This window comes from Pseudophryne corroboree, chromosome 8, assembly GCF_028390025.1.
Source record: "Pseudophryne corroboree isolate aPseCor3 chromosome 8, aPseCor3.hap2, whole genome shotgun sequence".
NCBI lineage: Eukaryota > Metazoa > Chordata > Amphibia > Anura > Myobatrachidae > Pseudophryne > Pseudophryne corroboree.
In genome coordinates this window covers 10773370-10799628 of record NC_086451.1, presented here as the reverse complement: position 1 = coordinate 10799628, position 26259 = coordinate 10773370, and the positions used below count along the sequence as shown (strand labels likewise).

At 45.3% G+C, this 26259-nt stretch overlaps 1 protein-coding gene across 2 annotated transcripts in view; it reads right to left on the bottom strand.

The window, feature by feature from the left end:
• EGFL7 (EGF like domain multiple 7) overlaps positions 1-24505 on the bottom strand; it is a 49806-nt gene extending 25301 nt beyond the window's left edge. Inside the window, exons 1-3 of one of the 2 annotated variants that reach the window (XM_063935891.1) lie at positions 24304-24505; positions 19910-19967; positions 4267-4446 (exon numbers count right to left, since the gene is read on the bottom strand). In XM_063935891.1, coding sequence (XP_063791961.1) covers positions 4267-4346 — 80 coding nt within the window. In that variant the 5' untranslated portion in view covers positions 4347-4446; positions 19910-19967; positions 24304-24505. The remainder of the gene's footprint in view (positions 1-4266; positions 4447-19909; positions 19968-24303) is intronic. The other variant, XM_063935892.1, reaches the window with a different exon arrangement.
• Between the last annotated feature and the right edge of the window lie 1754 nt (positions 24506-26259).

Here is a 26259-nt window from a genome sequence, read left to right as displayed (position 1 = left end):
GCGCCACACTATTTTATTCTCCCTCTATGGGGGTCGTGGACCCCCACGAGGGAAAATAAGTGTTGGTATGCCGGCTGTCGGGCTCCCGGCGCCGGTATACTGAGCGCCGGGAGCCCGACCGCCGGCATACAGAAGACCACCCGTGTGACCGTGTGTCCGCCAGCCGCCATCTTACACCTGATGCTGGGACAGTATGGCTGATATCTGATGACACTACGCACCTCAGTGTGTCACCATGTGTCCGCCAGCCGCCATCTTACACCTGATGCTGGGACAGTATGGCTGATATCTGATGACACTACACACCTCAGTGTGTGACCATGTGTCCGCCAGCCGCCATCTTACACCTGATGCTGGGACAGTATGGCTGATATCTGATGACACTACGCACCTCAGTGTGTGACCGTGTGTCCGCCAGCCGCCATCTTACACCTGATGCTGGGACAGTATGGCTGATATCTGATGACACTACGCACCTCAGTGTGTGACCGTGTGTCCGCCAGCCGCCATCTTACACCTGATGCTGGGACAGTATGACTGATATGTGATCACACTACGCACCTCAGTGTGTGACCGTGTGTCCGCCAGCCGCCATCTTACACCTGATGCTGGGACAGTATGGCTGATATCTGATGACACTACGCACCTCAGTGTGTGACCATGTGTCCTCCAGCCGCCATCTTACACCTGATGCTGGGACAGTGTGACTGATATCTGATGACACTACGCACCTCAGTGTGTGACCATGTGTCCGCCAGCCGCCATCTTACACCTGATGCTGGGACAGTATGACTGATATCTGATGACACTACGCACCTCAGTGTGTGACCGTGTGTCCGCCAGCCGCCATCTTACACCTGATGCTGGGACAGTATGGCTGATATCTGATGACACTACACACCTCAGTGTGTGACCGTGTGTCCACCAGCCGCCATCTTACACCTGATGCTGGGACAGTATGGCTGATATCTGATCACACTACGCACCTCAGTGTGTCACCGTGTGTCCGCCAGCCGCCATCTTACACCTGATGCTGGGACAGTATGACTGATATCTGATCACACTACGCACCTCAGTGTGTGACCGTGTGTCCGCCAGCCGCCATCTTACACCTGATGCTGGGACAGTATGACTGATATCTGATGACACTACGCACCTCAGTGTGTGACCATGTGTCTTCCAGCCGCCATCTTACACCTGATGCTGGGACAGTATGGCTGATATCTGATGACACTACACACCTCAGTGTGTCACCATGTGTCCTCCAGCCGCCATCTTACACCTGATGCTGGGACAGTATGGCTGATATCTGATGACACTACGCACCTCAGTGTGTGACCATGTGTCCGCCAGCCGCCATCTTACACCTGATGCTGGGACAGTATGGCTGATATCTGATGACACTACACACCTCAGTGTGTCACCATGTGTCCTCCAGCCGCCATCTTACACCTGATGCTGGGACAGTATGGCTGATATCTGATGACACTACGCACCTCAGTGTGTGACCATGTGTCTGCCAGCCGCCATCTTACACCTGATGCTGGGACAGTATGGCTGATATCTGATGACACTACGCACCTCAGTGTGTGACCGTGTGTCCACCAGCCGCCATCTTACACCTGATGCTGGGACAGTATGACTGATATCTGATGACACTACGCACCTCAGTGTGTGACCGTGTGTCCGCCAGCCGCCATCTTACACCTGATGCTGGGACAGTATGACTGATATCTGATGACACTACGCACCTCAGTGTGTGACCGTGTGTCCGCCAGCCGCCATCTTACACCTGATGCTGGGACAGTATGACTGATATCTGATGACACAATGCACCTCAGTGTGTGACCGTGTGTCCGCCAGCCGCCATCTTACACCTGATGCTGGGACAGTATGACTGATATCTGATGACACTACGCACCTCAGTGTGTCACCATGTGTCCGCCAGCCGCCATCTTACACCTGATGCTGGGACAGTATGGCTGATATCTGATGACACTACACACCTCAGTGTGTGACCATGTGTCCGCCAGCCGCCATCTTACACCTGATGCTGGGGCAGTATGACTGATATCTGATGACACTACGCACCTCAGTGTGTGACCATGTGTCCGCCAGCCGCCATCTTACACCTGATGCTGGGACAGTATGGCTGATAGGAGGCGCAGTCTGTGAGGGGAAGCAGCGACCTACCTGCTCTGGCCAGACGGGGAATTACACTGACATATAGAATATTACACACGGGAGGAATTAGGGGGGCTGTGCCGTCGGACAATCAGAGCGACACAGGCCTCGGCCTACACCTGGATCTGTGCAGAAACAATTTGTATCGTGCACAGAGAGTAGAGCATAAGGCAATGATGAGATGTATGGATGCACAGCCCTCCGCAGCCTGGCTGAAAGCCGACACGACCACAAGTATGAGCAGGGACCTAGAACTGACCTCACTTTCTATGTGAACCATGAAACGCAGCCCTGCAGACTCGCCGTATGGTTCTCCTTAAACCTCTGTCCAATAACACTGGGATCAGATTGAGTTTTCTCATAAAAACCCTTTTAATGCCCCCATCAGTCTTATATGCTGCGTGCTGGATTACATACGGTGTCAGCTACACCCCATGGAATGTGTAATACCCCCCCTCCCCCCTCCTCTGTTCCCTATATACCTGCTGACCTCATACTCCACAAACTCATTCACCTATGAGGATCAACCTGGAGCGAAGTGTTGGGGGGTCCGGGCTGGGATCACAGCGCAGATTTATACACGCACTGGAAACCGGTATCTGTCACTATTAGTCATAAAGAACAATATAGGATCCCCCTCCGAGCTGGCAGGGGGCAATTGTAGATGATGTCACGGTGGATGTCAGGGCATAACGCTGGGGGTACCTGGAGTGAGTTTTATTATATGTGACATAATGCAGAACATACGTCAGACACTGGAGGCTAAACGCGGGATAGGGGGCGTAGAATTCTGATATCTTCTGTTTCGCCTCTGAGGACAGGTATCAGTTACACAAAAAGTCAGTGCAATTACCTCAACCATCAGCCCTGACCTCTGTCACCCTGCTATCGCTCATCGGTGTCTGGGGACGGAGCTCCTAGCCCCCACGCTGGTCCTCTAATCAAGGCCTCGCTCCTTTCCCAGCCTCCAGTATGTCCTGACAGCTTGTGGGTAACAAAGGCCTGATGGCCCCCGAGTACTGAGAGAGGGGGCAGATGTAAGGAGGGCAGGGTGTAACCCCGCTAGGCCGCTAACACCGCCGCATACTCATCCCGTGATTCCGCGCACTGCCTGTAGCGGCGACATTAATTAGGATATGTGCATATATCAGATGTTAATGTGCAGTAATTACTGTGTCGCTTTTATACTTTCCATACCCAATTATCCCCTGATGTAAGCAAATAGATATCTGATAACGGGATACACAGCTCAGATTAGGCGCCAGCCGCCGCTAATTGTCTTCATTAAGCAGTTTTACTGTAGAGAGATTTAGTACGTGATAAATAAGAGCTCATCAAAACTATTGCTCGTCAGCTATGGGGGAACTACATCTCCCAGGAGGCGCTGCTGCCTAAAGCGGAGGTCAACCCAAGGCGGCTGCAGGGAGCAGCCGGCTTGGGCTGACCCCTGCTTTAGGCAGCAGTGCCTCCTGGGAGATGTAGTTCCCCGTAAATAAGACTACAGGGAGTAGTCTTATTTACAGGGACTTTGCTATAATATATTGCACGTATACAACTATAAGAGGTTGTTAGTAGCCTGTAGAACCCTGTGTACCCGTCTCCTTCATACCCTAGCCGTGGCTATTCTGTGGCCTGGCAACGGAGGCTATCAATTCACAAAGTGCCTCATGCCTCAGAAAGTGCCACAAGCTTCAGAAAGTGCCTCATGCCCCATAAAGTGCCTCCTCGTGCCTCAGAAAGTGCCTCGCACCTCAGAAAGCACCTCAAGCTTCAGAATATGCCTCATGCCACATAAAGTGCCTCCTCATGCCTCAGAAAAGTGCCTCATGCTTAAGAAAGTGCCTCAGGCATGCAGAAGGGACCTCTTGCTTCGGTGATGCCACTACTAGCTCCTAGTGATCTGATAGGTGGATTTTTGGTTCAACCCCCAGGAATGGTTGCCTCCGCCGTGCAGGTGACTGGTCCAGCTTACTGCTGGGGTCAGGGAAGTAGTGAACGGATAGTTTTTGCTGGCTTTGTGCAGGGGTCTGCGCTCCCCTCAGCGGAGCTATGTTACAGACAAAGCAGAGGGGGGGTCCTTACCCTGAGCGGTACAAGTGGTCTGTGCCCGTCGCTCCAAGGATTAGCACGCATCCCGTGAGCATAGCGCCGACTCCCCACATCCTCTGCCTCTGGCGTGCTGCTGCTGCTTGGAATTGCTGTGGAAGGAGGAATCCGCCGTCCTCTCAGCTGCTCCGACAGTGCAGACTCCGGAGGAATTCCCTGAAACACAAAGCACAGGAGGCCGGCGGTGAGACTCACATTTACCTCAGAGGTTCTACACTGGTGCAAATGTGTGTTCCTGTCAGCGGAGGGGTTTAACCGCTTCCTAGCTGAGAGGAAACGCACATCCTTCTCTCACAGCCTTGTATTCCTATGATGATAACTTCCAGTACATGCAGAATGACCGCAGGATCACCGGTGGGATCATCTGCCAGCGCTGGGATAGATCAGAAACATTTGGAGGTTATCCCGCCCCAGACACATTCGTTCTAGCAGGTCCTGCCATCCACTCTTCTGCAATGGCTATAGATCGTAAGCTTGCGAGCAGGGCCTTCCTACCTCTATGACTGTTTCTTATTACCCAGTTTTGTTATATTATTGTTATTTCCAATTGTAAAGCGCAATGAAATTTGCTGCGCTATATAAGAAACTGTTAATAAATAAAATAAATAAATAATTGCGGACATTCAGGGGGCTCCTGCGAGGGGTCCGGTTATTATAAGGGGTGGGCTCAGGGTGCCCTCACTATACCCCATCCACAGGCAAACTAAAGTAGAAATGGAGTTATTGGGGTGTGACGCCCTCGGGTCACAGTTTTTTCTTTTAAGTGTTAATGGAAGTGACTTTGCGCTGAGGGATCACCCTGTAATAACTCACTGTAATAACACACTGTAATAACTCACTGTAATAACTCACTGTAATAAGACACTGTAATAACTCACTGTAATAACACACTGCAATAACTCACTGTAATAACTCACTGTAATATAACACACTGTAATAACACACTGTAATAACTCAGTGTAATAACACACTGCAATAACACACTGTAATAACACACTGCAATAACACACTGTAATAACACACTGTAATAACACTGCAATAACTCACTGTAATAACTCACTGTAATAACACACTGTAATAACACACTGTAATAACTCACTGCAATAACACACTGCAATAACACACTGCAATAACTCACTGTAATAAGTAACTCACTGTAATAACTCACTGCAATAACACACTGTAATAAGTAACACACTGTAATAACACACTGTAATAACTCACTGTAATAACTCACTGTAATAACACACTGGAATAACACACTGTAATAACTCACTGCAATAACTCACTGCAATAACTCACTGTAATAACTCACTGTAATAATACACTTCAATAACTCACTGTAATAACACACTAATAACTCACTGTAATAATACACTGTAATAACACACTGTAATAATACACTGTAATAACTCACTGTAATAACACTGTAATAACACACTGTAATAACTCACTGTAATAACTCACTGTAATAACACACTGTAATAACTCACTGCAATAACTCACTGCAATAACACACTGTAATAACTCACTGCTTCCTCTTTAGTTTGTCTGTAACACTGGGATATAAACAGTTACACAGACTTGGGACGTATTAACATAGATAATGCAGATCTGTGGCAGCACAGTAGGTGTAGTGGTTAGCATTACTGGCTCACAGCACTGAAGTCTTGGGTTCCACTCCCACCAAGGCCCTATACATGTGGAGTTTGTATGTGCTCCCATGTTTGCATGGATTTCCTCCGGGTGCCCCGGTTTCCTCCCACAATCTCAAAACACACTGGTAGGCTAATTGGATTCTAGTGTATATATGTGTGCACGTGTAACAGGGAGCATAGACTGTAAGCTCCCTGGGGCAGGGACCAATATGCATGACCAAATACTCTCTGCACAGCACTGCAGCATATGTGTGCGCTATAGAAATAACTGGTAATAAATAAATGTCTTTATCAGGTTTCCAAATGCTACAATTGATAGCAGTGGCAGCACCGGGGTCAGTGACGCCCTGTTTGGCCAACAGACTGTGTGCGTCAAAGTTGCTTGCGCTCAAAAAGAAGGCGTGGCTTAGTGGACAGTGGGCGTGGCCTCCCTGAAGTCCCCTGCTTCCACTCTGTACAGGTGACAGGTAAGCTAATGGCTGCTTCCACTCCGTACAGGTGACAGGTGAGCTACTGGCTGCTTCCACTCTGTACAGGTGACAGGTGAGCTAATGGCTGCTTCCATTCCGTACAGGTGACAGGTGAGCTAATGGCTGCTTCCATTCCGTACAGGTGACAGGTGAGCTAATGGCTACTTCCACTCTGTATAGGTGACAGGTGAGCTAATGGCTGCTTCCACCCGGTACAGGTGACAGGTGAGCTAATGGCTGCTTCCACTCTGTACAGGTGACAGGTGAGCTACTGGCTGCTTCCACTCTGTATAGGTGACAGGTGAACTAATGGCTGCTTCCACTCTGTACAGGTGACAGGTGAGCTAATGGCTGCTTCCACTCCGTACAGGTGACAGGTGAGCTACTGGCTGCTTCCACTCTGTACAGGTGACAGGTGAGCTAATGGCTGCTTCCATTCCGTACAGGTGACAGGTGAGCTAATGGCTACTTCCACTCTGTACAGGTGACAGGTGAGCTAATGGCTGCTTCCACTCCGTACAGGTGACAGGTGAGCTACTGGCTGCTTCCACTCTGTACAGGTGACAGGTGAGCTAATGGCTGCTTCCACTCCGTACAGGTGACAAGTGAGCTAATGGCTGCTTCCACTCTGTATAGGTGACAGGTGAGCTAATGGCTGCTTCCACCCGGTACAGGTGACAGGTGAGCTAATGGCTGCTTCCACTCTGTACAGGTGACAGGTGAGCTACTGGCTGCTTCCACTCTGTATAGGTGACAGGTGAACTAATGGCTGCTTCCACTCTGTACAGGTGAGCTAATGGCTGCTTCCACTCTGTACAGGTGACAGGTGAGCTACTTGCTGCTTCCACTCTGTACAGGTGACAGGTGAGCTACTGGCTGCTTCCACTCTGTACAGGTGACAGGTGAGCTACTGGCTGCTTCCACTCTGTACAGGTGACAGGTGAGCTACTGGCTGCTTCCACTCTGTACAGGTGAGCTAATGGCCGCTTCTACTCTGTACGGGTGACAGGTGAGCTAATGGCTGCTTCCACTCTGTACAGGTGACAAGTAAGCTACTAGCTGCTTCCACTCTGTACAGGTGACAGGTGAGCTACTGGCTGCTTCCACTCTGTACAGGTGACAGGTGAGCTACTGGCTGCTTCCACTCTGTACAGGTGACAAGTAAGCTACTTGCTGCTTCCACTCTGTACGGGTGACAGGTGAGCTACTGGCTGCTTCCACTCTGTACAGGTGACAAGTAAGCTACTTGCTACTTCCACTCTGTACAGGTGACAGGTGAGCTAATGGCTGCTTCCACTCCGTACAGGTGACAGGTGAGCTACTGGCTGCTTCCGCTCTGTACAGGTGACAAGTGAGCTAATGGCTGCTTCCACTCTGTACAGGTGACAGGTGAGCTACTGGCTGCTTCCACTCTGTATAGGTGACAGGTGAGCTAATGGCTGCTTCCACCCGGTACAGGTGACAGGTGAGCTAATGGCTGCTTCCACTCTGTACAGGTGACAGGTGAGCTACTGGCTGCTTCCACTCTGTATCGGTGACAGGTGAACTAATGGCTGCTTCCACTCTGTACAGGTGACAGGTGAGCTAATGGCTGCTTCCAACCGGTACAGGTGACAGGTGAGCTAATGGCTGCTTCCACTCTGTACAGGTGACAGGTGAGCTACTTGCTGCTTCCACTCTGTACAGGTGACAGGTGAGCTAATGGCTGCTTCCACTCTGTACAGGTGACAGGTGAGCTACTTGCTGCTTCCACTCTGTATAGGTGACAGGTGAGCTAATGGCTGCTTCTACTCTGTACAGGTGACAGGTGAGCTAATGGCTGCTTCCACTCCGTACAGGTGACAGGTGAGCTACTGGCTGCTTCCACTCTGTACAGGTGACAAGTGAGCTAATGGCTGCTTCTACTCTGTACAGGTGACAGGTGAGCTACTGGCTGCTTCCACTCTGTATAGGTGACAGGTGAGCTAATGGCTGCTTCCACCCGGTACAGGTGACAGGTGAGCTAATGGCTGCTTCCACTCTGTACAGGTGACAGGTGAGCTACTGGCTGCTTCCACTCTGTATAGGTGACAGGTGAACTAATGGCTGCTTCCACTCTGTACAGGTGACAGGTGAGCTAATGGCTGCTTCCAACCGGTACAGGTGACAGGTGAGCTAATGGCTGCTTCCACTCTGTACAGGTGACAGGTGAGCTACTTGCTGCTTCCACTCTGTACAGGTGACAGGTGAGCTACTTGCTGCTTCCACTCTGTACAGGTGACAGGTGAGCTAATGGCTGCTTCCACTCTGTACAGTTGACAGGTGAGCTACTTGCTGCTTCCACTCTGTATAGGTGACAGGTGAGCTAATGGCTGCTTCTACTCTGTACAGGTGACAGGTGAGCTACTGGCTGCTTCCACTCTGTACAGGTGACAGGTGAGCTAATTGCTGCTTCCACCCGGTACAGGTGACAGGTGAGCTAATGGCTGCTACCACTCTGTAGTACCATACTTGCGTACCTGCCCCTCTCCATGAGGGAGAAAATGCTCTGTACCTGGACTTTCCTGGTAATGTATGATTGCCATCACCTGTGGTGAAACACCTTTCTTATCAATTACCTAGCTCACCACAGGTGATGGCAATCATACATTACCAGGAAAGTCCAGGAACAGAGCATTTTCTCCCTCATGGAGAGGGTCAGGTAGGCAAGTATGAGGTGAACTTTATAGTAAATGACACCGACCAATTGTCACATGTAATGGTGAGCACAGGTGACAAGCAAGGAGACATCTCAGCTGCTGCAGACACACCTCTGTATTTTAATTGTTTTGCTTTGCCTTATTTTAGTAGAAGCTATTCTGCTAATTTGGAAACAATGTGAAACGGTAGAAAAGGCTAAAACAAAACAGACGAGTCTATAATGAGTAATAATATGGCCGTGTCCAGGAACCCGGGCAGGTATGATGCTCTGGCTGCTGGCTGGTGATACAGTGTGTAAGGCAGGCTTTTTCAACCAGTGTGCCGCGACCAGTTGCAAGGTGTGCCGCGGAGCCAGAGCAGCTTCCTGCACCTTCAGAGTGAACTGTTGGCCCAGGCTCTTTAGAGGATCAGTCGTGCTCTGGCTGTGACCTATGCCTTGAAGATGCTGCGGTGTGATATCATAGGTCACAGTCGCTGCTTCTCACCACCCAGCCAGCCCACCCACCTGCATACACATCTTCCAGTTCCCGCCCGCATCCACAGCTTTCCTTGCCGACCCACATCCACACCTACCCGACCGCCCACCGCTCAGTATTTGCAGCACTCCACTATGAACAACCCCCGCCACTGAGGGACAGGGAGGAGGACAGCTGACCGGCAGGGGCTAATATTTGTTATGTTATTTCTCCTGTGGGGAACAATAGGATTTATGTGGGGAACAATGTGAATAATTCATGTGGGGAGCAATAGGGTTTATGTGGGGAGCAATGTGATTGTTTTTCCTGTATAGGCCAATGTATGTGTGGATATTTTTTACTGTGAGGGCCAATGTGTGTTATTTGTTTTTTTCTGTGGAGAACTGATGGTGTGCCCTGGCAATTTTAAAATATTGTTCAGTGTGCCGCAAGTAAATAAAACGTTGAAAATCACTGATGTAAGGTAAGGTAAAGGGAGGATATAGCTGTAGTCTGCTGTGGTGCAATACCTTATAACTGCCAGCAGGTGGCGCAGAACTCTCTGCAGTCTATAAACTGAATGTTGCCAGTGGTAGAACTTTCTTCTGACACAATTACAGCTCACACACATTCTAATAATAATCTTAATAATAATAATAATAAATTATTATTTTTATCATTTACTTTCACTTCATAAGGAAAATAATACTACACAATCCAGATAATCTAATGTTTTCTTCTTAAACACAATGTTATTTTACACTATGTTTCTCTCTATACACAAATATAAAATAAATAACATAATAATACTAACAACAACAACAACAACAGGGCTGTATCATATGCCAACTCAGTCTCACTCTACATTTATTACACAACAGTCACAGCATTATCCGGAACCCTGATGACAGGAGGCCCCAATAACTGCGGACAGTGAAATGACCGGGGGGGGGGTAACGCGATCTGACATCACCCAGCTGGGGGTTATTAGTCTGGGGAAGGATATAAGCTTTGCCATCTGCAATGAGACAAGGGTGTGATACATGCCTGTGAGTGATTGGGGGGCTGTGTTGTGTGTATATCATCAGATACTAGTAGTAGATACTCAGTGAGGACAGGAGCTGGCAGAGGTTTCAGCACTGTACAGACTGGACCTATCTGGGACCTTCCACAGGACTAATTCTGCCTCCAGTACAATGTATGGGGTAATTATCAGCCTTTATTTAGCGGGCGACACAAGGGGTCTGCAGGGCCTTACATGGGGTAATAAACTAATCGTTCTTGAAAACATTATTTATACACTGGCACATAGAACTACTTCTCTCATCACTGATACATAGCAGCACTTCATATCACCACTGATACATAGCAGCACTTCATATCACCACTGATACATAGCAGCACTTCTATCATCACTGATACATAGTAGCACTTCTATCATCACTGATACATAGCAGCACTTCATATCACCACTGATACATAGTAGCACTTCTATCATCACTGATACATAGTAAGACTTCTATCATCACGGATACATTTATTTATTATTTATTTATTAACAGTTTCTTATATAGCGCAGCATATTCCGTTGCGCTTTACAATTACAACAGTAATAGAACAAAACTGGGTAAAAACAGACAGACATAGAGGTAGGAAGGCCCTGCTCGCAAGCTTACAATCTATAGGGAAATAGGCATAGATACACAAGGATAGATGCTACCTATTGCATAATGGTCCACCAGATTGCTAGGTTCTTAATGGGTTGTATGATGATACCCCACAAAGTTATCCAAGTGTCAGGAGGGTGTGAGACTAAAGAAAGACAAGATATGTGATGTTATGAATACTCTACAGAGGATGTAATTAGATAGGGAAGCACTGAAGGTTATGTGGGTGGGTCTGGAATTTGATAGGCTTGTCTGAAGAGGTGAGTTTTCAGGGAACATTTAAAGGTTTGGAGACTAGAGGCGAGTCTTACTGTACATAGTAGCACTTCTATCATCACGGATACATAGTAGCACTTCTATCATCACGGATACATAGTAACACTTCTATCATCAAGGATACATAGTAGCACTTCTATCATTACGGATACATAGTAACACTTCTATCATCACGGATACATAGTAGCACTTCTATCATCACGGATACATAGTAACACTTCTATCATCACTGATACATAGTAACACTTCTATCATCACGGATACATATATCATCACTGATACATAGTAGCACTTCTCAGTCATCACTGATACATAGTAACACTTCTATCATCACTGATACATAGCACTTCTCTCATCACTGATACATAGTAGCACTTCTATCATCACGGATACATAGTAGCACTTCTATCATCACTGATACATAGTAGCACTTCTATCATCACTGATACATAGTAACACTTCTATCATCACTGATACATAGCACTTCTCTCATCACTGATACATAGTAGCACTTCTATCATCACGGATACATAGTAGCACTTCTATCATCACAGATACATCGTAGCACTTCTATCATCACTGATACATAGTAACACTTCTATCATCACGGATACATAGTAGCACTTCTATCATCACGGATACATAGTAGCACTTTTATCATCACGGATACATCGTAGCACTTCTATCATCACAGATACATCGTAGCACTTCTATCATCACTGATACATAGTAGCACTTCTATCAGCACTGATACATAGTAGCACTTCTCTTATAGCTGATACATAGTAGCACTTCTCTCATTGCTGATACATAGTAGCACTTCTATCATTGCTGATACATTGTAGCACTTCCTATCACCACTGATACATAGTAGCACTTCTATCATTACTGATACATAGTAGCACTTCCTATCACCACTGATACATAGTAGCACTTCTATCATTACTGATACATAGTAGCACTTCTATCATCACTGATACATAGTAACACTTATATCATCACTGATAAATAGTAGCTCTTCTATCATCACTGATACATAGTAGCACTTCTATCATCTCTGATACATAGTAGCACTTCTCTCATCGTTGATACATAGTAGCACTTCTCTCATCACTGATACATAGTAGCACTTCTCTCATCACTGATACATAGTAACACTTCTATCATAAATGAAACATAGTGGCACGTCTCATCACTGATACATTGTATCACTTCTATAATCATTGATACATAGTAACACTTATATAATCACTGATACATAGTAGCACTTCTCTCATCACTGATACATAGTGTCACTTCTATAATCACCGATACAGTGTAGCACTTATATAATAACTGATACATAGTAACACTTCTATAATCACTGATACATTATAGCACTTATATAACCACTGATACATAGTAGCACTTCTATAATCACTGCTACATAGTAACACTTCTATAATCATTGGTACATAGTAGCACTTCTCTCATCACTGATACACAGTAGTACTTCTCTCATTTCTGATACATTGTAGCACATCTCTCATCACTGATACATAGTATCACTTCTATAATCACTGATACACAGTAGCACTTATATAATCACTGATACAAAGTAGCACTTATATAATCACTGATACATAGTAACACTTATATAATCACTGATACATAGTAACAATTCTATAATCACTGATACATTATAGCACGTATATAATCACTGATACATAGTATCACTTCTATAATCACTGGTACATAGTAACACTTCTATAATCATTGGTACATAGTAGCACTTCTCTCATCGCTGATACATAGTAGCACTTCTGTCATCACTGATACATAGTAGCACTTATATAATCACTGATACATAGTAGCACTTATATAATCACTGATCCATAGTAGTACTTCTCTCATCACTGATACATAGTAGCACTTCTGTCATCACTGATACATAGTAGCACTTATATAATCACTGATACATACTAGCACTTATATAATCACTGATCCATAGTAGTACTTCTCTCATCACTGATACATAGTAGCACTTCTGTCATCACTGATACATAGTAGCACTTCTGTCATCACTGATACATAGTAGCACTTATATAATCACTGATCCATAGTAGTACTTCTCTCATCACTGATACATTGTAGCATGTGGTGCTGGCTTTGTGCAAGACTTGCAATGAATAATCCCCAGATCCACTAGGAGGAGATATACGCAAATATAAGAGATTGCATAAGGGTACAAAGGCCAACACAGAGGCAGGCAACCTGTGGCTCTCCAGCTACTGTAGCACTACAACTCCCAGCACGCCTGAGCTAAATGATATGATGCAAAGAGCTGACAGGACACAGGTTCCCTGCAGACTAACTCTGCTGTGCCAGATCTGCGCCAACAATCTATTAACCCTTTCACTGCTGTGGGTATGGAGTGGGTTATGAGGGGTGTGAGAGCTGCATGCACAGTTCTGTAGAAGCCCCATCACCCATTAGTGCATTACATGTATTGCTGATGTATGGTGTACTCACTGTTACATCCAGGCACAGGGAGGGGGTGCTGCAGTGTATCCACAGCAGGAGCTGCTGGAGCCTGTGGCCAGGTGGGGGTCCTGCTGGGGGTCCTGCTCAGCCTCCTGGCTAGGGGATATAATTGCAGGTCCCTGCAGATGGATAATGCCTTTGGGTCCTTGCTGTGCATTTACTCCATGGAGAGAAATATACATTGCTCTCTAGTGGGAAAGTGACAGGGAGTTCAGGGGCCCCCTCCCCCATGTGCCAGGGGGAAACCCCCCTCCCTTCCTCCCATTGGATGGGGGTCATTATTTACATGACATCATACTCAGCTAGAGAGTGTTTACCTGACCCCCTCCCCATTCTCCTGCATTCATTCATCCCCAGCGAGCTGCACCCCATGTCCTGGAAGCAGGACCGGCCCTGGGAAGCTGGGACCAGCTCCACTCACACCGGTGCCTGGGAGGAGAGACAGTTCTGCTGCCCGGCGGAAACTTTTCCAGACATTCCCATACTGGATCCTTCCCAGCATCTCCCAGAAGCTGCACCAGACTGGGGATTATCTCTGCGAGAACTGGGACTTCTGCTGGATGCTGGAAGTGACACAGTGGACTGTATATCCGTCAGGGGCTAAATGGTACAGAGCAACAGTCTGCAGATCTTTGCAGGGGGAAATAGCAATGTTCTGCAGATCACTAGAGAGGTCAGTAATGTCATCTGCAGAATATATCACTATGTACCTGTCAGGGGGTAGATGGGACAGAGGCAGAGCGATGTTCTGCAGATAACTAGAGAGGTCAGTAATGTAATAATCTGCAGAATATATCACTATGGACAGAGCAATGTTCTGCAGATCACTAGAGAGGTCAGTAATGTCATCTGCAGAATATATCACTATGGACAGAGCAATGTTCTGCAGATCACTAGAGAGGTCAGTAATGTAATAATCTGCAGAATATATCACTATGGACAGAGCAATATTCTGTAGGTCTCTAGAGAGGTCGGTAGTGTAATAATCTGCAGAATATATCACTATGTATCTGTCACTGAGGTAGATGGGACAGAGCAATGTTCTGCAGATAACTAGAGAGGTCAGTAATGTAATAATCTGCAGAATATATCACTATGGTCAGAGCAATATTCTGTAGGTCTCTAGAGAGGTCGGTAGTGTAATAATCTGCAGAATATATCACTATGTATCTGTCACTGAGGTAGATGGGACAGAGCAATGTTCTGTAGATCTCTAGAGAGGTCCATAGTGTAATAATCTGCAGAATATATCACTATGTACCTGTCAGGGGGTAGATGGGACAGAGCAATGTTCTGCAGATCTCTAGAGTGGTCAGTAATGTAATAATCTGCAGAATATATCACTGTGCACCTGTCAGGAGGTAGATGGGACAGAGCAATGTTCTGCAGAGCAGTAGAGAGGTCAGTAATGTAATAATCTGCAGAATATATCACTATGTATCTGTCAGGGGGTAGAGGGGACAGAGCAATGTTCTGCAGATCACTAGAGAGGTCAGTAATGTAATAATCTGCAGAATATATCCTTATGTATCTGTCAGGGGGAGATGGGACAGAGCAATGTTCTGCAGATCACTAGAGAGGTCAGTAATGTAATAATCTGCAGAATATATCACTATGGACAGAGCAATATTCTGTAGGTCTCTAGAGAGGTCGGTAGTGTAATAATCTGCAGAATATATCACTATGTATCTGTCACTGAGGTAGATGGGACAGAGCAATGTTCTGTAGATCTCTAGAGAGGTCCATAGTGTAATAATCTGCAGAATATATCACTATGTACCTGTCAGGGGCTAGATGGGACAGAGCAATGTTCTGCAGATCTCTAGAGTGGTCAGTAATGTAATAATCTGCAGAATATATCACTATGCACCTGTCAGGAGGTAGATGGGACAAAGCAATGTTCTGCAGAGCAGTAGAGAGGTCAGTAATGTAACAATCTGCAGAATATATCACTATGTATCTGTCAGGGGGTAGAGGGGACAGAGCAATGTTCTGCAGATCACTAGAGAGGTCAGTAATGTAATAATCTGCAGAATATATCCCTATGTATCTGTCAGGGGGTAGATGGGACAGAGCAATGTTCTGCAGATCACTAGAGAGGTCAGTAATGTAATAATCTGCAGAATACATCACTATGTACCCTTGAGGGGGTAGATGGGACAGAGCAATGTTCTGCAGGTCACTACAGCGACCAGTAGTGTGATAATCTGCAGAGTATTGCTCAGTGTAACCTCTGTGGGGGTAGATGGGACAGAGCAATGTTCTGCAGATCACTAGAGCGGCCAGTAGTGTAATAATCTGCAGAGTATATCTCTGTGTAACCTCTGTGGGGGTAGATGGGACAGAGCAATGTTCTGCAGGTCACTACAGCGGTCAGTAGTGTAATAATCTGCAGAATATATCTCTGTGTAATCTCTGTGGGGTAGATGGGACAGAGCAATGTTCTGCAGATCACTAGAGCGGCCAGTAGTGTAATAATCTGCAGAGTATATCTCTGTGTAACCTCTGTGGGGGTAGATGGGACAGAGCAATGTTCTGCAGATCACTAGAGCGGCCAGTAGTGTAATAATCTGCAGAATATATCTCTGTGTAACCTCTGTGGGGTAGATGGGACAGAGCAATGCTCTGCAGATCACTAGAGCGGCCAGTAGTGTAATAATCTTCAGAATATATCTCTGTGTAACCTCTGTGGGGGTAGATGGGACAGAGCAATGTTCTGCAGGTCACTACAGCAGCCAGTAGTGTAATAATCTGCAGAGTATATCTCTGTGTAACCTCTGTGGGGTAGATGGGACAGAGCAATGCTCTGCAGATCACTACAGCGGCCAGTAGTGTAATAATCTTCAGAATATATCTCTGTGTAACCTCTGTGGGGTAGATGGGACAGAGCAATGTTCTGCAGATCACTACAGCGGCCAGTAGTGTAATAATCTGCAGAGTAGATCTCTGTGTAACCTCTGTGGGGTAGATGGGACAGAGCAATGCTCTGCAGATAATGTATAGATGTTGTGTTTCTGAAGAATCTTATCTACCAGACCCATTTGCTGGGGACAGGATCTTGCGCCATCTGACTGCACCGATAGTCCCCGTGTATTAGGACCAGCGTTACACTAACACTGACATCGATATCACTGTGTATCAGGGCCAGCGTTACACTAACACTGACATCGATATCACCGTGTATCAGGACCAGCGTTACACTAACACTGACATCGATATCACTGTGTATCAGGACCAGCATTACACTAACACTGACATCGATATCACCGTGTATTAGGGCCAGCATTACACTAACACTGACATCGATATCACCGTGTATCAGGACCAGCGTTACACTAACACTGACATCGATATCACCGTGTATCAGGACCAGCATTACACTAACACTGACATCGATATCATCGTGTATCAGGACCAGCGTTACACTAACACTGACATCGATATCACCGTGTATCAGGACCAGCATTACACTAACACTGACATCGATATCACCGTGTATCAGGGCCAGCATTACACTAACACTGACATCGATATCACCGTGTATCAGGACCAGCGTTACACTAACACTGACATCGATATCACCGTGTATCAGGACCAGCGTTACACTAACACTGACATCGATATCACCGTGTATCAGGACCAGCGTTACACTAACACTGACATCGATATCACCGTGTATCAGGACCAGCGTTACACTAACACTGACATCGATATCACCGTGTATCAGGACCAGCATTACACTAACACTGACATCGATATCACCGTGTATCAGGACCAGCATTACACTAACACTGACATCGACATCACCGTGTATCAGGACCAGCGTTAGACTAACACTGACATCGATATCACCGTGTATCAGGACCAGCATTACACTAACACTGACATCGATATCACCGTGTATCAGGACCAGCGTTACACTAACACTGACATCGATATCACCGTGTATCAGGACCAGCGTTACACTAACACTGACATCGATATCACCGTGTATCAGGGCCAGCATTACACTAACACTGACATCGATATCACCGTGTATCAGGACCAGCGTTACACTAACACTGACATCGATATCACCGTGTATCAGGACCAGCATTACACTAACACTGACATCGATATCACCGTGTATCAGGACCAGCATTACACTAACACTGACATCGATATCACCGTGTATCAGGACCAGCATTACACTAACACTGACATCGACATCACCGTGTATCAGGACCAGCGTTAGACTAACACTGACATCGATATCACTGTGTATCAGGACCAGCGTTACACTAACACTGACATCGATATCACCGTGTATCAGGACCAGCATTACACTAACACTGACATCGATATCACCGTGTATCAGGACCAGCATTACACTAACACTGACATCGACATCACCGTGTATCAGGACCAGCGTTAGACTAACACTGACATCGATATCACCGTGTATCAGGACCAGCGTTACACTAACACTGACATCGATATCACCGTGTATCAGGACCAGCGTTACACTAACACTGACATCGATATCACCGTGTATCAGGACCAGCGTTACACTAACACTGACATCGATATCACCGTGTATCAGGACCAGCGTTACACTAACACTGACATCGATATCACCGTGTATCAGGACCAGCATTACACTAACACTGACATCGATATCACCGTGTATCAGGACCAGCGTTACACTAACACTGACATCGATATCACCGTGTATCAGGACCAGCGTTACACTAACACTGACATCGATATCACCGTGTATCAGGGCCAGCATTACACTAACACTGACATCGATATCACCGTGTATCAGGACCAGCGTTACACTAACACTGACATCGATATCATCGTGTATCAGGACCAGCGTTACACTAACACTGACATCGATATCACCGTGTATCAGGACCAGCGTTACACTAACACTGACATCGATATCACCATTTGCAGTAATCAGGTGAATGCGTCAGATGATCACTTATTTTGTGTTACAGGGAATATCATTAGAGAGAGGCCTGCTATACTCAACACAGCAGCCGCAGTAAGACCAGGTCTCTGCCCGGGGGCATTATGGGAGTTGTAGTTTAAAACCTTTTTTTTTATATATTTGCTTTTGTTCCCATTCAATAAATCTTCCAGTAATTACTGTTTTACTACAATACAAATAAATAAAGATATTGGCAATTGTATGTATTAGGTTATTATAATATATTGGTGCGTTTTATAGTAGAAAATATGTTTCCATAAAAGATTAAGGGGTCTATGTAGTAAGCCTCGGAGAGAGATAAAGTACCAACCAATCAGCTCCTGTCAATTTTCACCCACAGCCGGTAACACGTGCCCTGTCTGTCTCCCAAGTTCTTTTTGTAGTGAGTATACAACATGATGGGGGGGTCAGAAATCGGACTTCTGTCTACGCACACACACCCCATAGCGGGCGGCTGAATCTCCACCTTACAATTACATGTCTAGATACAAAATGTGATATCTACTTATTTCTCCACCAGGAGGCAACAGAACGGTTATTAGCAATCACCAAATAAGGCGTCAGAATAAATCAACTTGTTTTTTTATTTTAGAACATGAAACACTTTGCAAATAATACATAAATAATGAGATAATTAGCATTGAAACTGAGTGTGGGTTGCTCTATACAAGGTGTGTGTGTGTGTGTGTGTGTGTGTGTGTGTGTGTGTGTGTGTGTGTGTGTGTGTGTGTGTGTGTGTGTGTATATATGTATATGAAATTCAATATTTGGACAGGTATAATAACACATTGTTTATATTTATATTTTTATATATATGTATATATATATATATATATATATATGTGCGTGTGTGTATCGCACAGTTCTGAGAATCAGGAAAGCCGCTTTTGCGCTGAGATAATCGCACACTCACCTCTTATTGCCGCAGGAATCTGCAGAGCATCTCGCCGGGTCGGAGGCTTCTCATGTCACTGTGTGGGTAAAAACGACAGTAAATGACTATTATCAGCCTCCACGCTTCTGTGGGAAAATGATCCCTAATTCTATTTTGAATTGTGTATTTATAGAGTAACATATTCCGCATGCCCCGCGTACACAGAGAGCGCAAGGTATAACCACAGATCATATCATGGAGATCTCCCATGCAGAATACTGGGCTCTGACACTATATATATATATATATATATATATACCTGTAATGGTTTATGGTATAGGACAAGCATAAATTAAGGACACACGCGGCGATTTGCCGGACTACAAACCCAGAACACGGAGATGACACAAGTTACTGTGTGAGAAATAAAAGAGTAATTCGCCCCCATCCCTCCGCCCCAGAATATATTGGGTGTATGTAATATTATTACATTAAACATATAACTGTGAGGTAAGAAAAAATGTTCAACTTGTGAAACGTGTCCTGTCAGCGTTTCTATGCACGCGTGTTACACGGATCTGTATTTCTAAGGACTCAGCGTGTTTATAATTCCATTGACTTAAGCGTTGACTCTCCCCCCAATGAGTAATCCGTTATTCTGCCTTCCCAGGCCCCAGTCTTGGCAGCACTCGCCCGTTCTCAGGAATCCTTTTTTCCCCCTTTTTTTAGAACATCTTTCAACGCTTAGGGGTCCAATCATCAAGCCGTGAAAAGTGTGGAAAAGTGAGCCAGTGAAGAAGTTGCCCATGGCAACCAATCAGCATTGAAGTAACATTTATAATTTGCATACTATACAATTGTACGGAGAAGCTGATTGGTTGCCATGGGCAACTTCTCCACAGGCTCACTTCGCCACACTTTTCACTGCTTCATGAATAGACCCCTTAGGCCCCCATTTATCAAGCCTTGGAGAGTGATAAAGTAGAAGGTGATAAAGCAGCAGCCAATCAGCTCCTAACTGCCATGTTACAGGCTGTGTTTGAAAAATGACAGGAGCTTATTGCTTGGTACTTTTTAGTCACCGTGCACTCTCCAAGGCTTGATAAATCTGGGCCTTATTTTATATGGGGGTATTTAGACCAGCCGGACAGAGTGACCCTAAGCTGCACAGGCATGTATCACCCCACACCAAATACAGGGAACACCGCAGAGTCCTAAGATCCTCCACCCACGCATTTCACGGTTTCTACAGCCCCATAAACATGAGCGTTTAAGAAAAGATCAGGTGGGGATTTGTTATGAGGTTTCGGGTTTCATCCGCCGCAGCGTTAATTAAAGCGTTCTTGACGGCTGGATACTAGAGCGAGAGGCTGAAAGCATTAATCTGTGTACACTGCTGGATACATGGATTCAATTAGGGAGAGCTGGCCAGATAATCCCATATAACCACATTAGTGAGGTATGTACTATCCGGGGATACTGCGAGAAAGAAGAAATGGGAAACATACTTTACAAATAAAAACAGGCTGGATTTACACCTAATAGAAAAAGAGGGATTTAACGTATTTATTGACCCTGTGTGTACGGAGTGTATGTTCTGCGCAGGAACTCCTCAGCTCTCTGGGGGCACAGCGCGTTTCATCTCAACTTTCTACCACGGTGCCGGTATCAAGCAAAGTAGCGTAATCAGACATCTGTGTCATTAGTCTAATTCTGACCGATTTGTGGCTGGATGAATTTATTTTCATCTTATTCAGACGATATAACTAATTATTATCATGTTATAACTGTAACTATTTAAATATCTGCTATACATCCTCCTCTCCGACATATGTTACCATCGGTTACTGCTCAATAATTCCCTTATGTTATCTCTGAGGCTCCTAAAACCATTGTTCAGCAATTAATTTATTGAGTAGTGTAATAACTGATGACATGGACAGTCGTATATATATATATATATATATATATATATAGCGTAACAAGTGATGACGGACAGTTGTATATATATATATATATATATAGCGTAATAACTGATGACATGGACAGTCGTGTATATATATATATATATATATATATATATAGCGTAACAAGTGATGACGGACAGTCGTGTATATATATATATATATATATATATATATATATATAGCGTAATAACTGATGACAGGGACAGTCGTATATATATATATATATATATATATATATAGCGTAACAAGTGATGACAGGGACAGCCGTATATATATATATATATAAATACTTGCACACATCTTGACAAAGGGGTTGAAGTCCCCGAAACGTTGATGTTTTTTTTCTGATGTTCTAATACAACTGACTTTTACACAAGACCTTGAGTGCCGCAGATTTCTTTGTTTGTTGTTGGATTCTAAACTGAGGGCACCAGGGCATTTCTGAATCTACAACTGAGTGCCGGGCTGTTTCCATTGTGTATATATAATATATATATATATATATATATATATAGTGTAACAACGGATAACAGGGACAGTCATATGTGTATATATATATATATATATATAGCGTAATAACTGATGACAGGGACAATCGTACGTATATAGCGTAATAACTGATTGCAGGAACAGTCATATGTATACAGCGTTATAACTGATGACAGGGACAGTTGTGTATATATATATATATATATAGCGCAATAACTGATGATAGGGACAGTCATATGTGTATAGCTATATAACTGATGACAGGGACAGATAGATAGATAGATAGATAGATAGATAGATAGACCTATATAGCGTAATAACTAATGACAGATACAGACGTATGTATATAGCGTAATAACTGATGACAGGGACAGTCATATGTATATAGCTTAATAACTGATGACAGGGACATATATATATATATATATATATATATATAGCGTAATAACTAATGACAGATACAGTCGTATGCATATAGCGTAATAACTGATGACAGGGACAATCGTATGTATATAGCGTAATAACTGATGACAGGGACAGTCGTATGTATATAACGTAATAACTGATGACAGGGGCAGTCATATGTATATAGCTTAATAACTGATGACAGGGACAGAGATATATATATATATATATATATATGTATATATAGCGTAATAACTAATGACAGATACAGTCGTATGTATATAGCGTAATAACTATTGACAGATACAGTCGTATGTATATAGCGTAATAACTGATGACAGGGACAATCGTATGTATATAGCGTAATAACTGATGACAGCGACAGTCGTATGTATATAGCGTAATAACTGATGACAGGGACAGTCATATGTATATAGCTTAATAACTGATGACAGGGACATATATAGATAGATAGATAGATAGATAGATAGATAGCGTAATAACTAATGACAGATACAGTCGTATGTATATAGCATAATAACTGATGACAGGGACATAGATAGATAGATAGATAGATAGATAGATAGATAGATAGATAGCGTAATAACTAATGACAGATACAGTCGTATGTATATAGCATAATAACTGATGACAGGGACAGTCATATGTATATAGCTTAATAACTGATGACAGTGACAGATATATATATATATATATATATAGAGAGAGAGCGTAATAACTGATGACAGGGACAGTCATATGTATATAGCGTAAAACTGAAGACAGGGACAGTTTTATATATATATATATATATATATATAGCGTAACAATTGATGACAGGGACAGGTGTATGTATTAAAGATATTAAACGACTGTAGGAGTTTATTGGAGCTCACGGTGACTATTACACTTCGGTATAACATGACAATGACTTATTATATATCCTGAATACGCTGAGAACAAATTCATCCAGCCACTAATCAGAATAAGACGAATGATACAACTGTATTATTGGCTCCTATGGGTAAAACTGAGAAGTATTATCATTAATTCCAGAATACAGAACAGGGGTAGGCAACCTGCGGCACTCCTAGCTGCTGTGGAACTACACATCCCAGCATGACCTGCCACAGTTTTGATGTAAAGCATGCTAAAACTATGGAAGGGCATGCTGAGATGTGTAGTTCCACAGCAGCTGGAGTGACGGATGTTGCCTACCACTGATACGCCGTATACAGCGGATGGGTTTCAGTTATCATATGATCGTTCCTTTGTTTTCATGCAATTTTCTGAGGGAAGAATCCCCCCAAATAATCACTGAGAGTATTGGGTGTAATCGTGGGTATCAGACTACAATACGGTTACATAAAACAAAATAATGTTGGGGTCTATGTACTAAAGATAAAATAGACGGTGATAAAGTACCAGCCAATCAGCTCCCGCTGCAGACTGTGGTTTAGGTTCCTGGTGAGTGAAGGACTCAGGATATCAATGGTGTTGGGTGTGAGGGGAGCTCAGACTATTAGGATGGTCACTGAGATGTAGGAAAATGCAGGTGAAAAGCCATATTACCTTCTGCGAGAGCCCTGGGCCAGGCCAGTCTCAGGCCAGCAGGTCCCAGTAGTGCTGGCGGGTCCTTGGCAGCTGTCTGTAAGTCCTTAGACCAGCTCATGATGCTGTTGGTGAGAAGATGCCCCTCTGGTGGACCTCCTGCTCCAGTCCTACACCTCCCAAGTTCTGCTTTAAAGCCTCAGCGGTGTTACTTTAAATGTCCGAAAGGGATCTTTTTATGCTGCTCTTCCTGTATAAATCAGGATTGGGTTGGACAATCCAGTAGAGGAAATCCTGTGTGTGTTTGGGGCTGATAAACTATTCTGGTAGAACAAACACTTAAGGCTGCAATGAGAGGCCTAATGAGCTTGCACTCAGCACTGGCCGGCTCAGCGCTATGGAGAGGCCTCCGTTTCCACCACACACAGTTCCATGTTTATTTAGGGTCTTCAGTGTCAAAGAGCAGGAAGTGGCAGAGGGGGTCCAGTCAGCGTTGGCATGGCAGATGGTGTATATGTCCTAGAATAGAGGAAATTGCTGGATATCAGGTTCTGCTGTGGGGGGGATGTAGGTCCCTGACATCCTGTGCGGATCACCTACCCTGCCCTTCAGTGACAGGGGCACAATAACTGCAGGGGGGGGGGGGGGGAGGCAGAGTGGGGCTTCCCAGCTTCTGGAGAACTACAAGTTGCAGCTGCTTTGGATGATGGAGATGAAATGCCCCCCCACCTCGTCATTCTGGGACACTGAGAGAATTGTGGCTCAATAACACCTGACACAATATGGATGACGTGATGTCATACAGTAATATTTATCGCATTACTCCACACTGGTGTAACCACATACCGTGCCAGGTACAGGGGGACACAGTCTGGTGTCCAAAGGGCCACCCCAAATATAATCACAGTTGCAAACTACACACAGAGCTGCGGATACACAGAATAAGCAGTCAATGTAGGTAACAACCTACGTCCGACTCCTAACCTATATCAAATGGTCACTGCCATATATTATCCATCCTTCTAGGTATAAAGCCCTTATATTAGGTTTCAGTCCCTCCGATCCCTACTACTGTGTAACATAGTCCTAGACAGTGTATAGGCCTCAGCTGCGCCAGCACATTTACACCTGTCAGTGCTGAGTGATGGAGGAGAGATTGCTCGGTGTAACTTACACTTTGAGATGCTTTATATTCATCTGTGCTCACTGTGACCTGGTCCCTGCAATGTCTATTGAGGCCTAGGGGGCGCTGTGACCTCGTCCCTGTAATGTCTATTGAGGCCTAGGGGGCGCTGTGACCCGGTCCCTGCAATGTCTGTTTAGGCCCCGGGGACACGGTGACCTGGCCCCTGCATTGTCTATTTAGGCCCCGGGGATGCTGTGACCTGGCCCCTGTGATGTCTATTGAGGCCTAGAGGGGCGCTGTGACCTGGTCCCTGCAATGTCTATTGAGGCCTAGAGGGGCGCTGTGACCTGGTCCCTGCAATGTCTATTGAGGCCTAGAGGGGCGCTGTGACCTGGCCCTTGCGATGTCTGTTTAGGCCCATGCGATGTCTGTTTAGGCCCCTGCGATGTCTGTTTAGGCACCGGGGTCCCTGTGACCTGGTCCCTGCAATGTCTATTTAGGCCCCGGGGTCCCTGTGACCTGGTCCCTACAATGTCTATTTAGGCCCTGGAGATGCTGTGACCTGACCCCTGACCTGGCCCCTGCAATGTCTATTTAGGCCCCGGGGATGCTGTGACCTGGCCCCTGACATGGCCCCTGCAATGTCTATTTAGGCCCCGGGGATGCTGTGACCTGGCCCCTGACATGGCCCCTGCAATGTCTATTTAGGCCCCGGGGATGCTGTGACCTGGCCCCTGCAATGTCTATTTAGGCCCCGGGGATGCTGTGACCTGGCTCTGCAATGTCTTTTTAGGCCCCTGCGCTGTCTGTTTAGGCCCCGGGGTCCCTGTGACCTTACCCCTGCAATGTCT